This window comes from Epinephelus fuscoguttatus, linkage group LG7 (assembly GCF_011397635.1).
Source record: "Epinephelus fuscoguttatus linkage group LG7, E.fuscoguttatus.final_Chr_v1".
Classification (NCBI taxonomy): Eukaryota; Metazoa; Chordata; class Actinopteri; order Perciformes; family Serranidae; genus Epinephelus; species Epinephelus fuscoguttatus.
In genome coordinates, this window is record NC_064758.1 from 9135972 (window position 1) to 9153369 (window position 17398).

The 17398-nt window shown below is 42.4% G+C and overlaps 2 protein-coding genes across 4 annotated transcripts in view; both read left to right on the forward strand.

Moving 5' to 3' along the window:
* Window positions 1–4558, forward strand: part of lamb2l (laminin, beta 2-like) — a 72877-nt gene extending 68319 nt beyond the window's left edge. For both annotated transcript variants that reach the window (XM_049580955.1, XM_049580956.1), the window contains 7 exons: window positions 117–332; window positions 438–582; window positions 690–897; window positions 2693–2834; window positions 3030–3206; window positions 3363–3528; window positions 3798–4558. In XM_049580955.1, coding sequence (XP_049436912.1) covers window positions 117–332; window positions 438–582; window positions 690–897; window positions 2693–2834; window positions 3030–3206; window positions 3363–3528; window positions 3798–3934 — 1191 coding nt within the window. In that variant the 3' untranslated portion in view covers window positions 3935–4558. The remainder of the gene's footprint in view (window positions 1–116; window positions 333–437; window positions 583–689; window positions 898–2692; window positions 2835–3029; window positions 3207–3362; window positions 3529–3797) is intronic.
* Window positions 4559–8512: 3954 nt separating this feature from the next.
* lamb2 (laminin, beta 2 (laminin S)) overlaps window positions 8513–17398 on the forward strand; it is a 66282-nt gene continuing 57396 nt past the window's right edge. The window contains exons 1-2 of one of the 2 annotated variants that reach the window (XM_049580545.1): window positions 8513–8660; window positions 9101–9168. In XM_049580545.1, the coding sequence (XP_049436502.1) occupies window positions 9138–9168 (31 nt within the window). In that variant the 5' untranslated portion in view covers window positions 8513–8660; window positions 9101–9137. The remainder of the gene's footprint in view (window positions 8661–9100; window positions 9169–17398) is intronic. The other variant, XM_049580547.1, reaches the window with a different exon arrangement.

Sequence of the window (17398 nt, forward strand, 5' to 3'; positions counted from 1 at the left end):
TCATTTGGGGATAAAGTATTCCTTTAAATTTGTTTCTGAATGTATTTTTAATCCTTTTCTCATTCCACTGACCCAACTATTTCATGTGATTGATAATGCACTGGTGCTCCCTCCAGGTATGTGGTGGTCATGGCAATGGCAGTGTCAATGGCAGTTGCCCAGACAGCCAATGCGGAGGTGCCGGTTGCCGTGACGATCAGGGCAATCCTGTATGTGGAGGAGAGGGATGCAACGGGACAGTGAGCACCTCTGTAGCAGCACTGAATCTTGCCAGAAACGCCACTGACAGAGTGAACGCTGCCGATGAGGAGCTGCAGAGAGTGGCAAGAAAGGTCATTTTTATTGAATATAGTGTAGAAGTGGTGGTGTACTCTCTTACCTGCTATGATTATAAAGTATAAGGTCTTTCTGTTGACATCTTGGTTTCCTGTCTCCAGCTCCAGGATATCGCCTCTCTGACACAGGACGTGAAGAACCAGGCGATGAACACACTGGAGAAAGCCCAGAAAAAGAAGGACCACTTTGAAAACAACAACAAGAAGCTCAAAGATTTCATTAAGAAGATCAGAGATTTCCTCACTGGTATATGATAATAATAATTATCATTTCCATTGTGGCAGAAATTATTTTCTTGTATTAAATTAGATGTTGGTGACTGAATTTTTCCCATTCATCCCTTTGTTGTCCAGAGGAGGGAGCAGATCCAGAGAGCATAGAGAAAGTGGCTCGGCAGGTGTTGTCCATCACCCTGCCGGTCAACATGACTGCTCTGGACAGAATGGTCATGCAGATAAATACCAGCCTTTCAAACCTCACCAACATTGAGGGGATCATCAACCAAACATCGCAGCACATCAGCACAGCCAAGGAGCTGCTCAACAAAGCTAAAGATGCCAAGTAAATAAGGCTTCTGTTTTTCTTGTTTGCTTTTTAAATTAAGACCACATTTGCCTAAACCATCTTGCTTGCTGTCAGAAAGAGCACAGTTGCTCAATGCACAATTCTGGTGTGAGACACCAGCTCAAAGCTGCCTGAACAAATACAACACACATGCAGCCATGCATCTCCACAACACTGGACATCACAAACGAGTTAGACGTTATTTCCCTTGTGTGCTGAAAATGATATATTGCAAATTTTGTATCACTTTGTGTATCTGCTATGTAGCGCTAGAGACATCGGGCTCTAGTTTCACAGACCAGGCGAGGCGGGGGCGCAGCGCACCTGTGCTTCACCAACTGGGTGTGGCCAGGCGGATTTTGCAAGTTTGGCACACCGTGCGCGCTGGCGCAGCTACTCCTCTTTCCCACCTCCATCCCTCCTACCTGCGCAAGTCGGAAAGAGGGAGGAGAGAAGGCGTGGAGTGGGTTTTACACAGCCCATTCACATCACACCAATCAAATGAGCCCCTCTCCTCGCCCTTAAATGCGCCGCGCGAAGGCGTAATGAGAGTTTACTCAATTCGCCATGGCAGAAGAGAGCAGCAGCGTCAGACGGCCAAACTTCTCCCAGGAGGAAACTGATGTTTTGGTCCGGGAGGTCCAAGCTCGCAGTGTCCGAATATACGGAACTGCGAGCAGACCTCCATGGGCTGATGATGCAAAGGTAGCCTGGGAGGAGGTCACCACAATTGTAAATCAATGTTGCGTTTCTCTTGTGCGCGCACGCGCTCTCTCTTTCTCTCTCGCAGTCTCACTCTGTTTCTTTTCTTTTGACTTTTCTAAGATGACAGATGCTGAATATATACTCCCTATCTGATGCTGTGGCTGTTTGTGGTTGGCTGAGAGGGATGTGAACTCATTAGTTTGCAGCTGTGTTAATCAAATCAGGTTGGGTTTCCATTACGCGTGCCAAATGTGCCAAACGGTGCCAATCCCCTTTGATCTGACATCAGATGTGACGGGACAGTCGTTAATGTGCCTGATATTCTGGTAACCTGCCTGTGAGATTTTGGTGACGTGTGTGCACTGTCTGCCGGTCAACAAAATTTACACCGGCTGCGCTCCGCCTGTGGTGACAGTAGACCTGGTTTCAGCTGGCGAACTTTTAGCGCACCTTCGGCAAAGCGTTTTGGCACGAAACTGTCACTGCGCCAAGCTGGATCTGTCGACATCTCCCCCTGCTGCGCCGCCACACCCATCTCAGCACACCTCGGTCTGCCAAACTACCAAACTGAGCGCGCCTCGGGTTGTGCTGCTCAAAACTAGCTCTGCGCAGGGTTCGCCACCCTGCGCTGCGCCGGGAAACTAGAGCCCTACAACTTAAAATTCATGTGAATTAAATGATGTTTGTCACACAAGGCCTACTTCCTGTTCCCAGTAAGTGGAGCAATTGAATTGACTCAGTATTTGCAAGTAGATGTAGTCAGGCCAGAACTCAAGCATGATAAATTTCGGGCAGACTGGACAACATACACTGAGGTTACAGTAACTTCCTACCATGAAAACTCAAGATTTTTTCTGTTTTTCCCTTTTGTACCATAGAGTTCAGTTTTTAAGTTTTGATGGTGTCTCTCATGTTGGTATTTTTATTTGACTTGTTTTGTTTTTTTTGAGTGGCAGTGATTTTATGTTTGTGTAGAAATGCTACACAAACACCTTAAATTAAGGTAAACCTTACCTACTATATCAGTTACGTCATAATAATAACAACAACCTTTTGTATTTGTCTCATTTCTGGTGACATCGTGTAGGAGCCGAGCAGAGGGAGTGAAGGATACAGCCAATCGTACCCAGCAGGCACTGGATGTGTCTGAGAAGGCCATACAGAAAGCACGAACAGCCCTGAGCAAGGCCAGAGACAACCTGAACAGCACAAGGAACGCTACAGATGAGGTACAGCAAGCTTGAAAATTAGCTGTGTGTTTGATATCTTATTTGCTGTTTCACATACTCTACCTAGTTATAGGTTACAGGCAATTGAACCACCTGCTTGTGCTTGCTTTTCTTTCCAACATCAACATACTACATTCCCCTATTTCCTCGTTCATCCCCTCAATTCTTAACCTTTTTTGTTTCACTCCTGTCTAGGTGAATGAGAGGCTAACACAGCTGCAGGATAAGCAGATGGATGTTATGATGCGTTTAAACAACCTCTCCATGGAGGTAGAAGCTCTCAGGAACAAGACAGAGCAGAACAGACAGATGGCAAAGGACGCCAACGCACTGGCTAACAACGCCACCAACCTAGCAACCTCACTGAAGCAGGTGTGGGCGGATTTTTTATGATTTTATTTAAAACAATATATGTCATGCCTGTCCCAGAATGGATAAAAGGGAGCTGATATTGTCGACAACATCAGGATTTTTTTTATGGTAAATAAAGTGGAATCATAACTAATATTATAGCATTGTCTCTCCCAGAGTCTCAACGACACAGAGAACAGGTACCGGGAGCTGCAGGGGAAGGTGGACTCTCTTGGTGGAGAGTCTGGAGGTCTGAACAACATCAACCAGAAGGCCAAGGACATGAAGAAGGAGGCAGAAGACCTCTTAAACAAGGCCACCAAAGGGATAGAACAACTCAGGAGTGAGTACATGAAGCTGTTCTCAGGGCTGACTGTCCTTTAATTAGGTGGACTGCGTACAGTAGGGAGGTGTAATTAAACAGTTAACCTCTCCTCATCTGTTCTACTGTCAGGATATAGTGACCGCTTCAGTTAAGTTGTTTTTGTAAAAGTTACCAATTGCAGCTTTGTTGATTCCTGTGGATACTTTGATTATCCATTGATGGTATTCAGCTGTAGAGATTCCCCTTTTGTTTCCTATTTTGACTTCTCTTCCTGTCCGTGGTTGCAGAACTGGAGAAAAAGTTCAAGAATAACGAGCAGCGGATGCAGAAGCAGCGCATGGAGCTGGACGGGCTGAAGGAAAACGCTACTCTGGTGCGGGATGAGATCCGGGAACAAGTGCAGAAGTACAGTAACTGTGTGTGAGGATGCTACAGTTCCCTGTTTACCATTTGCTGCTGTAGTTCAGAGCAGAGTTATGACTGATGCTGTGACCGGGACAGAAAAACGACATCAACCATAAAAACAAAACCCTGCTTGGGCACCTCCAATCTTTCACTGGTATATTAAGTTTTACACATTACTTGTCAAGTGTTATATGACAGAAATGCCTTCCTCTGTCCATGTACTGTACCACTTTTTGACACTGTCCTGTATGGTGTTTATGTCTCTAAGCTATTACAACAAGTGGATGACCTGTGGAGAGTATTCGTTTCATTATATAGGCTATGATAATTGATTACATGAATAATAAACAGAAGAAATATATCAGAATATGCTATCAAAAAAATTGATATTTTGACCAAAAGTGCTCATAATATTTTGTGTGTTTTGCTGTAATTTGACCACATGAGTATGATATTTACGATATGACATTCCTATTCAGAAATATGTTTGATTTTTGAAATTTAAAGTTGTGTTTATTTTTATTACAAAAGAAACTCTTGATTGAATTCATATAAATACATACACAAGTATTCTTGTAAGCAAAATTCATTCTGAGCTGTGATGATGGAGACAAATAAATTTGATACTGTTTATGTAAATGTATCACATCATGTGTCCTGTTTGCGTGTGCAGAATTTACAATATGAAGTTTATGTTTTTTAGCACATTTGCATCAGTAAATGTTGTTTTAATGTCATGGTCACAAGGGGGCGCCATATGTTCAGCAAGTGCGTTCCTCCTGTCTTCAGCCTCACCTATGCTCTCTTTGACTCTGTTCTTGCACCTGTTAACTTTTCACAGCACAGTTTGACATGTTATAGCAGGAAAAGCACTGGTGTAATTGATAAAAGTAACTGCATTCTATTAAGGTGAGTGATGGATAAAATGGCTGCTTGCACATGAAAGGGTTGATCATGATGATGACCCCGCAGAGAATTATCACCTGACTCTGCAGCTCCCCTCAGCTGACTACTTCAACTCAAGAGTTTCTCAGCAACTCTGGAGAATTTCCTGCGCCTTTTCTTCAGAGTCTTTTAAAGATAGAATGAGATAAATATGAGATAAATGTCATGATTGAGGGGTTGTGAGCTAATGAATGGGGTAGGAAAGGAAGAAAAAAAAACTAAACCTCTGATTTGTATTCAAATCCTGGACTTTTCTCTAAGCTTGTTTTTTCATATATATAATTTTATCTCTTCGGACCTCAAACAACTCATCTGAAATGTGACGAGGAGCCGAAACAAGACATGACCTTTTTGTTGTGAGGGTCAGAAGCCAAAAGGTTGAACCAGTGGTTTAACGCTGCATTCGTGGTGTCAGAATGGTAAAAAAAAAAAAATTGGTTCAGACCAGAAAAAAATGAATGCCCCCTTGAGTCAGAACAACTTTGAAAGTCAATTGATGGTAATAAACTTTTTATCAGTTCACATATTGCATGTCAGTTTTTTGCTAAAATGTAATGTGTAATATAGTGTTTGATTGTAATTGTTATTGTCCACATAGTTAGTTTTGTTAGTTTTGTGTTAGTTTTCATATCCGTCAGGTTAAGTTATATTTCAGTAGTTCTAGGGGATGAACTGATGCAGGAACAAGTCTGGGACAAAATGACTGTACTATAAAGTTTCAAACTGTTATCAATGTGTTGTTTAAATGCTCTGAGCAATAACATACAACACATCATCCTTGAAACATCCATGTTGTTTCCATATTATGACTTAAAGCTCAGGAACACACCAAGTTCAAAAGAATGGATCATCAGAGGAGCACATGAACGCAGCCTAATCATTGCTAACATGTTGACCACAAGCTCTGTTCAGTCATAGGTTCCTCAGCCACATATCTATATGTACACATGTGTGGAGTCCCATTCATTCCCCTGCTGTTCTCAGGATGAAGGAGCTGTGGTATTCTCTGTTGGGCTCTGGCACTGGATCCTGAGCTCTAACAAAGAGAGGCTGTCCTCTGGCAGTGCAGGGAATGTGTAATATGACAGAGATTTACAGCAGGCTTTGTTCTGGAGACCACAGCACCTGTACACATCTGACATGCTGTGTTATAGAGAGAGTGATCCCAAAGAAGAAGGTGATTTGATGACATGCTCTTAAAAATGTGATAGACTGTATTCATATGTTTTGTCTAAAGCCTTCAGAAGATCCATACACTGAATCAGATAAAAGCTACATGAAAATAGAGTCTGTCTCTGTTCCCCACTGTATGACTGCAAGCAGCGGAGATCGTCTCAACCACCTGTTGGATGAGGCTGATGTTTTGAGACTGAGCAGGCAGCCTGGGGATCTGTGATCTGTGCGCGCCCATGGGCTGCTCATTGGGTGCAATCAAAGGGAATCTAATCCGTCCAGCGGGGAGCGCGCATTCCTGCTCCCAGACACACACAGGGGCTCGTTGGAAAACATGAGCTGGGTTTGCTGAGGAAAACCTGCAGGTCTCCCTGAAAAATGTTACATTAGAAAATGACACCAATGATAAGGTAATTGTAAAGACATGGAACAGAGTGTCTGTAAGATATCATTTTATGTACCTCATATCAAAGCCTGCTTCATGTTTGCCTCATACATGTGTTTTTTTCTCTCTGTGCAAAGTTACTGAGAGAGACAACTATACTTTTTTAATCAGGAATTAGCCCACCACCCTCTAAAATATCAATGGTACAATGTAATCCTTCCTACCATTTGGTAAAGCACATTTTTAGTTATGATAAATTGCTGAAAAACAAGTTGTGGCCTAAATTAACCTGAGAGCCAGCACTTGGAGTATGTTTTTGGCCCAAAAAAACGCCCTGCAGTTTTCAGAACCGCACATGTCCAAGTGGCCTGCTTTCGTGTGAAATGCATAAAAATCTTTCATTGACATGTGACCTGTTGTGTATGTCTACCAATGGGCTGAGATGACAATTAATAGTAAAAGTTAAAGCCTAATGCAGTTTGCAACCTGGACCCTATTTCCCAGTGTTTCTGTGTCCAAGTGACTCATAGGAGCAACAGTTTTTGAAAGAAGTCCAGTACTGAGAGAGAGTGCTGCAGCCAGCAGCGGCAAAACAGGCTGCAATGTAACCACTCGGGACAGTTATGAATGAACCATCACTTTATGTCCACTAAAGTGCTTGTTTTGCCACTGACAGGCTCAAATAATTATTGTAAGTATCTGACAACATAACAAAAAGCATCCCTACAGAGACAGACCTACTTGTTAAAGAGTAAGATCCTTTTTGTTGAACCAGAAACAGCCCCAAATTTGCGATCACCAAACCCACCAGGCTCCATTACAACAAATAGTAATTATAGCGTGATCAGAGGCAGCATATTTTTTTTTTTACATCTGACAGGATGAATTAACCGTTCAGAGTTGGTGTCTGTTGGAACAGTGGAAAGACAAATCAAGACGGCTTTAGTGAGATTTATCTTCTCCCTGTTGACTTTGAATGAAGTATGTTTTACGATGATAAAATTGGTGCTTATTTAAATTGAGTCAGGCGAGTGTGCTGATAGCTACTTTCGGGCCGTTTCTGGTTAAACAAAATGGTCTGTCTCTGTAGGGATCCACCAGAAAAAAAACAACAAATTGTTGAGCTGTTCCACCAAAACACTGACAAATAAGTCTGATCTTCGTCTATAAAGATTGCAGTGTCCATAGAAGTGGCCAGATGGAGCCACTGAAAACCTTGGGTGGCACACCAAAACCAAAATCCATAACTGAATTCCAAGAATTTGCTGATGCTGTTTAAGTATATAGGCTAGTTAAAAGCTATGTCAATATGCAGAGTTAAGGAATCGCATACTGATGTATTTTGGTTTATTGTTCTACAATTAGTACTACTGATAATCTGATGTGCATAGACTAACACCGGTACAGTTAATAATTTTAAAGAGTACATTGACTGTCAGGAACAAAACCTTTTACCTGGGAACAGGCCCTCTTAAGTTTCGGGGAGACATGTTGGTACCCATAGCACCCATTTCTGTCATATATCTTGAGGTGAGAGTTTAAGGGACCCCTTTGAGAGTGGCCATGCCAGTTGTTCCCCCGCCAAAATTTAGCCTAAATGTGGACTATTATTTAGTCTCTTCCCTGTCAAGCTATGTCGACATGGTTGACATCACTTACGTTGTCTAGTTTTACAACATACCACTACCATCTTGCTAACCTACACAGCCTCTTAAAGACAGTAAAATAAGCCTCCAATTATTTTCAGCGGGGGGCTTACCGTACCGCACCGTAGGGCATGACAAATATTCACACAGGAAAATTCGTCATCTTTTAAAATATGTTGCATGTCTACATTGAATGTATGTATCCATTGAGTTTCAGGCCTATTGAACAGGCCTAAGTGTTTATTTCACTATAATCGAGGGCAAATCTCAAACAGAGGGTCATTATTAAAACAAAGTCAATAAATACGAAGAAAAAATGTTTGGGACCATTAAAGGTTTATTGTCTTTTTTTATACATCCGCCCACCCACCCCGGGACTCGAGCACACGACCGCCTGTCTCCCCCGCGGCTCGCGCCCTCCCTCGTCTCTGTCCCGCTCCGCTCCGGGATTCCAGCTCGGGGTTTCCGGGGCAGAGGCGCAGGAGCTGAGGACTCCTCATCGCTGTAACACTGCTCAACCTCGCATCCGTCCGGCAACTCCGCAGCAAGTGGACCGAGAGGGAGACTGTAGTCGAGCACAACACAGGAACAGGACGGTGAGTGTTGTCTTTGTGACTAGCTGACTAACTTGTGAGGACAGCCGTGTAGTTTAACTCACCGGACTGCTGAAACATTTTGCTTTAAGGAGTGAAACATGAGAGGAGAGATGATTTTTTTTTTTTAATTTACCGGGTTAAACAGCACAGAGGGGCTCACCAAAATAACTGCAGACATTTTAATATCGTGGAAACTGATAGTGAATTCAGAAAGCAGTCAGATAACTCTTGGACCCCTGGGTGTCCCCGACCCAAACACTGGGGACCTCCTGCTGGCAAACAATAAAAGCCAAAATGTGCGCTCCTCTGCGGGGACTACAACTTTGAGTAGCCTACTTCACATCACCAGTTCATGTTTTAATCCAAACTCGTTCGGTGCTTGTTGAACCTCTTTGTGGTGTTACACTGTTCGCTTCATCCCAAACTGTTGCATGCCGCAGGTTGCCTGCAGCCCCGCGGGTTGATGTGCGCTCAGAGATGCAAGCGTCACTGCTAATGCTCGTCTGCGGTAAGTACTGTACACCACCGAGCCCTTTAAAGTCAGTCCATGTTTTCTGCTCCATAACAGATCCTCAGAAGTGATTCACTGAGCGGGTATGAAGGTTTAGGACTGTCTCCAGGTCACTGGGCTTCCTTTGATTAGTCTCTGGAAAATATGGAGCTTATGTATTCATGTTAAGGCCATGCATGATGAGTTGAAGTCTTACTTTACTTAAAAGGCCACTGAGGTGATTTGATGTGAATCCATGTATGTTTTCGGTAATGGTTTCTAGATCCTGTCCCTTGTTCCAGAGGGTCTCTGTAGGTGAGGAAGAGAGGTGCAGTCTCAGCCCACTGGTAGAAATGTTCACTTGTATTCAAAATAATGGGGAATTAATCCTTTCAAAAAACATGTTTGCAGCGCAATGGCTGGGGAAAAGAAAAATATTTTCACCTTTGTTACCTCAGCAAATCTTAATTGAAATCACCATATGTTTTCCTATACAAACCCGCACTTACAGTTTCATGTATTTCATTCTTACAAATTCTTCCAAAGTACATAATAAGGTACATTTATAGTCCAAGCCCAAGGCCAACAGAATTACATTTGCCACACTGACTTCATAGTAGCATCTCTTATTTTCTGTCAATATACAGAGCAGCCAGCACAGTGCAGAAAACAAGCAAAAGCTGTGGTAGAAACAGTAGCCTGAACATGCTGGATGTGAGACTGATGGGAGTGTCGGCCCCTGCGCGGAGATAAGATAGCTGCTGTTTCTTTTTTAGGGCCCCTGGTGCCCTGCGGGTCTCTGGGGTCGTCCCTGCCTCTTTCTCTGTCTGTCCGTCTCTCTCTGTGGGTGGTGTCGCTCTGTTTATGGTCCTCCTAAAAAAGCCCAGCTGAATCCGCAAATAGAGACACCCACTCCACACCTACCTCCAGCACTGTTTAAGACCCTTCTGGATGCGTGCGTGTCCACTGCTCTATATGTGTGTGTGTGGGCGACTGGGAAGGCTGAGAAATGAACACACAGTATCTGATGGGCTACTTGTCACCAGATCAGTTGTTATCTCATTTAAAGCAGGAACATTAAACTGAAAACATTGCTGTCTGACACTTTCACTACTACAAGCAAAGTGGCTGTGTGCTCAGGGCTATCAGTTAGCTAAAGATTCATCTGAGTAACGACCCTCAATAAAATACCTCCTAATGCTTTGTCCCCTGTAGCTGAAGACAATGGGCTCATTGCTTCAGTTAAAGTCTATTAGTGCCTGCTTTTAGCACCCAGGGTGTCCCCACACACATGATCACTGCTTTGCTTTACGGTGGCTGGGGTAGTTTTCGGGACACACAGCACCCTTGGCAGGTTTTTCTTTATGTTTTTGTAATTTTTTTCTTTTGTAGATCAAGAGGACAGACACTATAAAGTAACAATAAGAATACGTAAACACACTTAAAGGCCTTGTAAATATATGTATTTTTTAATTTTGCTTTTTACCATGAGTGATATGATCCTTAATAAACCAACTATTTCAAAGTTAGGACAGTTTGGGGTTATTTCACATTCTGCATTTGTGTTTTTCTCTGTGATTTTATTACTGGTTTTAATTAAAGGTTCAGTGTGTAGGATTTAGGGTGATATTGTGACAGAAATGGAATATGTTAAGTGTGTTTTCTTTGGTGTGTAATCACCTGAAAATAAGAACTGTCAGCCTTTTGTTACTTTAGAATGAGTTGTTTATATCTACACAGGGAGCAGGTCCTCATTTATGGAGATAGTCGTGTTTCTACAGTAGCCCAGAGCGGACAAACCAAATACTGGCTCTAGATAGGGCCATTCATGTTTTCACATTGGTCAGCTTAGTTAGCAGCCCTTTCAAAACAAGAGCCTTGGAAAAACAATTTTGTAATGTGAAACTGCTTCATTCAGTGTTTTTACCACTTTAAACCACCAGGCCCATTTGTTTTGGAGAAGAAGAAACCTCTGCCGATAATTCTGCTCCCGGTAAAAACCTCCTGAACATCTGAAGTATAAGTTATTAGAGAAGAAACTTGGTGCTGGGGCAGCCCATCTGCATCATGCCAAACTGTAGCTGAAAAACACTGAATCTGCTTTATTCGGTGACTTTACTGCTTTTAAATCGACCTGGTCGGTTTGTTTTGGGGAGGAAGAGATGTCTACAGATAATTCAACTTCTGGTAAATACCTCCAGAACAATGAACACTGAAAAGGAAAAGCTTCAGCTGGTTGCAATCTAATATCCTCGTTGCTAGATGCCACTATATGTCTCTAAATTTCACACACTGTTCCTTTAAATAGGGCTCAGTTGGAAAAATGTGTTTTCACACACTTTTTCTACTATTTTTTTGGGCATGTTAGAGATTGTTTTAAGATAGACTTGAAAAAAATGTGAGCCTATCCTTTAAAAGAAAAAGATGGGCTGACCTTCAAACAATGCGTTGATTAAATGGATGAGATAAATATTCATTAGTATCTGAATACAGGTTCAGATTTCCACTAGGTGGTTAAAGACAGTATTCATTTTTTATGTACTGAGTATTATGCAATATTATGTTCTTGGCTGCATCCATACCCCACATTAAAGTGTGCTGGTGGCTATACAAAAAACTCCTCGTCAACCGATGTGATTTTATTCATTCTCAAAATCATCTTGTACCTCAGAAACCTGTTCATCACTAACTTAAGTACTTATAGCGTACCATAGAACAAAGAGACTCAGTCAAAGGAGATGTAAGATGACATCTTTGCAGCCTCTGAGTGGTGTGGAAACACTCAAGTGTCTGGAGAGGAAATAAGTAAAAAGAGCTCCAGAGAGAGAGAGAGATAGGATCAGCTGAGAGTGTACAAGAGGAAAATCAGTGGGGGAAATGGGAGACGAGGATGTGTCTCAGAGCAGAAAAATGAACAAGTATGTCTGATGTGAAGTGTGTGTCTATAAACGTCACGCACTGTCATTATACAGATAGGGAGCTGTCCATTCAGACTCCCAACGCCTCTGAGGACAAGCTCCAAGGTCAGGGGTCGTGTCCAAACCCCCAGGACGAAGACGGGGTTAATTGGGGTGTGTATGGATGTATGCATGTCTGTGTGTGTGTGTGTGTGTGTGTGTGTGTGTGTGTGTGTTTGGGAGACAGAGAGAGAGAGAGAGAGAGAGAGAGAGAGAAGGAGAGAGTGAAAGGACTCAGGCTGATCACAGGGACAAAAGAATCAGCAGTGCCTCCTCTCTTCTCCTTCTCTTTTCACTTTCTATTTCTATTCTTCCTCTCTGGGGGGTGGGGGTGGAAGGAGGACCTGTGGGAGGCTTGTCATGTGTGTGTGTGTGTGTGTGTGTGTGTGTGTGTGCGTGTGCGTGTGTGTGCGTGTGCGTGTGTGTGCGTGTCTACAGAAGTTTTCTCGAGCAAATTTAATTTTGAGGATAAAATCAGGCATAGTACTTAATAATATAGCCTTTATTTCAAAGTAATTGCTTTTAAGTATCATTTAGGAAATTACTTTTCATTGAGTGATGTTATTAAGTCCAACTGATGGCGAGGAGCAACTCATAATTTTGGAAAAAGGAGGGAAGGCAGGGAGGATGGAAGGAAGCAAGAAAGGAACCTTGACATGAAAGAGGGTGGAGGTAAATCCTCTATAATTCACCTTTCTTAGAGGTGTGTGTGTGTTTTGCCAAACTACCAACATTCTCCTCAGATGTGTGTGTGGGCAGGTGAGGGCTGGCATTAGGCAGTGGGAGTGAGAGAGTGTGTTCCCGAAGCCTTTGTAAGCGCCAGCCTCCGGAAATGTGCGGATACCAGAACAATGGTGCGGTAAAGCCTACTAACCACCAGCACTAGAGACAGAGAGGGAGAGAGGCTGAAAAATTAGAGGAGGGGGGCTGAAAGAGTTGGGACAAAGAGAAAAGAGGGAGAGAAAGACTTTAGGCTTTAAACAGGGGGAAGGGGTGGAGAGAGAGGAGAGGGAACAGGTTTGTTTTTATGAAAGGACGGTGAGTTAGGTTTCTCCGTCCTGTTGGCAGGGGCTTTTCTGGATGAAAAGAGGAGGTGGAGATAGAAGAGGAGGAGGAGGACTAGAGGGGGAGGATGAAGGGGCATGGAGGAGGAATAGGAAATGGAGATGGTCTCATTAAAAACAATGGGCTGGCTGGTACAGTGGTGAACCTGAGGGGAGCTGCCATGTGCTAACAATGTGGAGTAGAACGGTACAGTATACCACCATGAAATAAAAAACACCATCAGTTTTTGGACAACATGACATCATGCACTAAGATCATTTTAGCATCTTAACTTAATGTTGTGTATATTTTTTTGTGTCGCTCTATGTTGACCCATCATAACCAGCCCTGATCTTTCACTGTCAGGTGCCGGACCTACCATATGATATATGTAAATTTTGTCTTCTTTTTTCTTTTTCTTTTTTGTACTGTGCTCTGAAAAGCTTTTGTCTTTTTATTCTCTGTCTCCCTAATACATAATGTACACTCCACCATCAATACCCATCAGTGATTTAGCATGTTGTGACTGTAATGATTAGTCAGAGTTTTGCCCCCTGCCTCTGTTAATGCTAGTTAATGAAGTTAATGCCCATCTTTAATAAGCCATTATTACACAGATTCACATTTATATAAAAATAAATTGAAACAGCAAATATGATTTGAGGGAAACGTTATGCAGAGTGAATTATGTTTTCTATTCACAGAATGAGGAAATATTGCTAATATACCTGACGCATCACAAAAACGTTGATGCTGAATGTATCAGCAAAATGTTCACTGAAAATGTATTTCAGTTGTTTTCCACCAAAATAGCCAATTTTGCAGTACAGCATTCACTCGTAGTTACTACAGCACAATGCTTCTATGAATCCTCCTTTTTATTAACATTAAGCTGAAATTACAGTCATACCTTACCTTAAAGCCATAGTCGGTAATGTTGGAGAGCTAGCAAGATTTGAAAGTGGCACCTCCTCTAAGCTCCACCACCCTCCTCCCCCTCCCGTCAGTGCTCCATCCAAAGCCACGCCCCCACAAACTTGAACGCGCATCCTGCAGTACACCGACAGAGGAGCTAATGTTAGCATTGGGCTAATATGAGCTACAAAAGTAGCTAAGTTGGCTAACGTTACATATTTTCATGAAAATAACAAATCCCTCTGAAGCAAAACAAATAATTAGCCTATCTGTCTAACAGAAAGACAGCAACCTCTGCATCACTTTTCAGGCCCTTCAGCTCCCTCAGTTGTCTCCACTGTTCAAAAGCTGCACCGATGTTGACGACGTGGTTTGTCCTCTCGCTTTATCCAAAGCCTTTTTCATCGCAGCCTTTTCTGCCTCCGACTTTCTTTTCTTAGCCTGTTTAGCGGGGCGAGCCGTTACAAGTAACGCTGGAAGTGGTACTTTTGGCTGCATTTTCTCTGCCATTGTTCAGCAAACTTATTCTCCTGCTAACTCTGTATTTCTGCTGAGGAGTGTGCTGAATATTTCCGGCAACGGTGACACGTGATGAGTGCACGCAGGGAGGAGGGAGGGACAGAGGGGGGCGTGGGCAGGATGAGACACGAAGGCATCTGATTGTTTCTTTCCACTCGCACCGAAAGGCAGGGGTTGGCCAGAGGTTTTACAGGCCTGCGGCTGCCACAGAGGTCGGATTTTTTTCGTTCCTTTTTCTGAATACATTATGTATTGACTACTCTCAGGATGGAAGGACCATTTCACCCAGTATAACAAAAAGTGTTTCTAAACAGGATTACCAACTATGGCTTTAACCAAAGTGCTTTGTTGCCTAAACCTAAGACAGAGGTCTGGATGTGAACCCAATGTTCTGGTGCCAAGGTCCTGGACTTTGTACAACATGATTAAGGAAGCAGTTATAGTAACATACCAATGTTACAGGGTTAACAGGGTGAAAAACAATCACAGCAATCGACCTTGTTCACAGAAGATACTTCAACACGTCACAGTAAGAAAAGCACAAGTGTAAATATTGAAATGAATGATGGCTGGATTCCACTTAGCTGCTTCAGTTTCAGGGTCCTGGTCCTGTGCATGCTGGCTCATTGTCACACTAAATGTGTTTCCATCCACCTATTTATATTTGCATTTTCAATTTATGTTTGTGTAAAAAAAAAAAAAAAAAAGCAGATAAGCTGGAAATTTAAAAAAGGGAATATATCATGAAGAAATATTTACTCTTGGCTTAGTTGGGAATATTAGTATTGATTAGTGAAAGTGAAAAGGAAACAAAAATGGACTGAATCTGTTGTTCCTCAACATAATAAAAGAAATTGAACAAGGTGTGAGAGGAAAAGCAGAGTTCACAAACGCTCTGCAAAACTTCACCAGCCAACCAGTTACCTCTACATTCTCACTGAGACCTGATCAATGTTGGCAAAGTTAGTAACTTATCACGTACCAATTTTTTCAACAGCAAAAGTAATCAGTGGCATTAAGAATGACTAAGGAATTTCTTCCTGTTGGAAGGACTGATTCTGTGTTTAATACAGTGAGAACACAGAGATAAATGTCTCTATGTCATGTCCACCCCATTTACCTCTCACATCTTATGTTATGATTCTTGTATGGCTCCAGGGCACAGGCCAGCTCTAATGACAGGTTGTGTTTTGCAGCTTGTTAAAAAGCACTCTCAGACACCTCCACACCTCTAATTATCTAATAGCAGACAAGCGGCAATTACAGCACGATACTGCAGCATGTCGGGATGGAAGGAGGAATAAGGAAGGAAGGAAGGATGGAGGGCAAGAGGAGAGAAACAAAGCAAGGCAGGACAAAGAAAGGAAGGAAGAATGAAGGATGGAATGCGATTGTGATAAAGATTTTCTTGATATTTCTGATTCAGATTTCGTTGTCACGGAAGATTACCAGACCTCGAGCCACAAGTGTAGCGGTTTCGTCTTGTAGCCCTATAATTACACACACACACACACACACACAGGTCTACTATAACCTTGTGTTTGAATGATACTGGAATGAGAAATTCTCAGAGAGCCGGGATGTTGTGTAGTGTACCTGAAAAGAAAGAAAGAAAAACAGCAACGTTGGTTAGTGTACTGGCCACCCACATGTTATGGGTCAGTATTTTGCCAATACATGTTTTAATAGGTCTGGTTAGTACACATCTGCACTGTAAAGTTTACACCTGTACTTGGCCTGAAGGTCTTGGTTTCAGTCTTATTTCAAACTAAACCTAAAGGAAAGTTAGAGTAATACGGGTCTTATTCGCATACATTTTGATTAGTTAGTCATGTTACTGTAACTTTGCCACCTCACTTTCACAGATTTGAGAAATGAATAGTTGGTTTGCAAGTTGGCTAACTGAACAATTAGCTTGGTTAGCCAGAAGGTCGCCCTGGAATTCTCTGTTAGCTACATAGGCTACATCCAGAGGGCCAGTTTCTGTGTTTACTAATGGCCTTACTCAGAGACGAGCACTTGAAATGATTTATGTAAAACTGAAGTATATTTGGAATGCTTGAGGAGGCTTGTGTGGCTTACCCTGCGATTTCCCCGATCTGTATTACCAACACAGTCACACAGAAATATGTGAAATAAACACAACTTCTTAACAACACATTACGTGGTGGTGGGCATGAAATGTGTGTGTGTGAAATTGCGTGCTGGCAACATGAACACAATGCCAATGCAAAGTCGCTATTTCGTTGTGAAGCGGTTGCAGTTTGGTTAGATTTAGGGAAAGAAAAACACGAACAGTCATCAAATTTGTGACTCGAGTCCACGCCCCTGCTAAACAGTCATCTCACTAAACCTCTACAGATGCTGTACCTGAAGAAAAACAAGAATCATATTTAAGTATTGTTTGGCAGATTAGTTTTCTCCCCCTCTCTTTCCCCTGGCTCCTCTCTTGGGAGAAACACTGGGTCATCATCAGTTCAAATTGAAGGTTGAAAAATGACTTCACACACAAACACACATGCAGTACTCCCCTGTGTGTTCTAAATTATACTCAGAGTATGTAGCCTTTGCCTTTGGCCACACAGAGGTCTCTTTTCTTTTACTTCTCAGGAAGTTATTATGTTATTAAGTTTGTTGCTGGTTATAGGTTTACAAACGAGCATGCATACTGAAGAACACAAATGCACTTAGATGCACATAAAGATAAACAGAGGCACACAGTCAGTAGACAGAAAAGTATTTGTAATTGTGCAAACACACACATTAGCCTGACTCTAAAGGCTTAAACAGGTCAATGACACACATGCAAACAC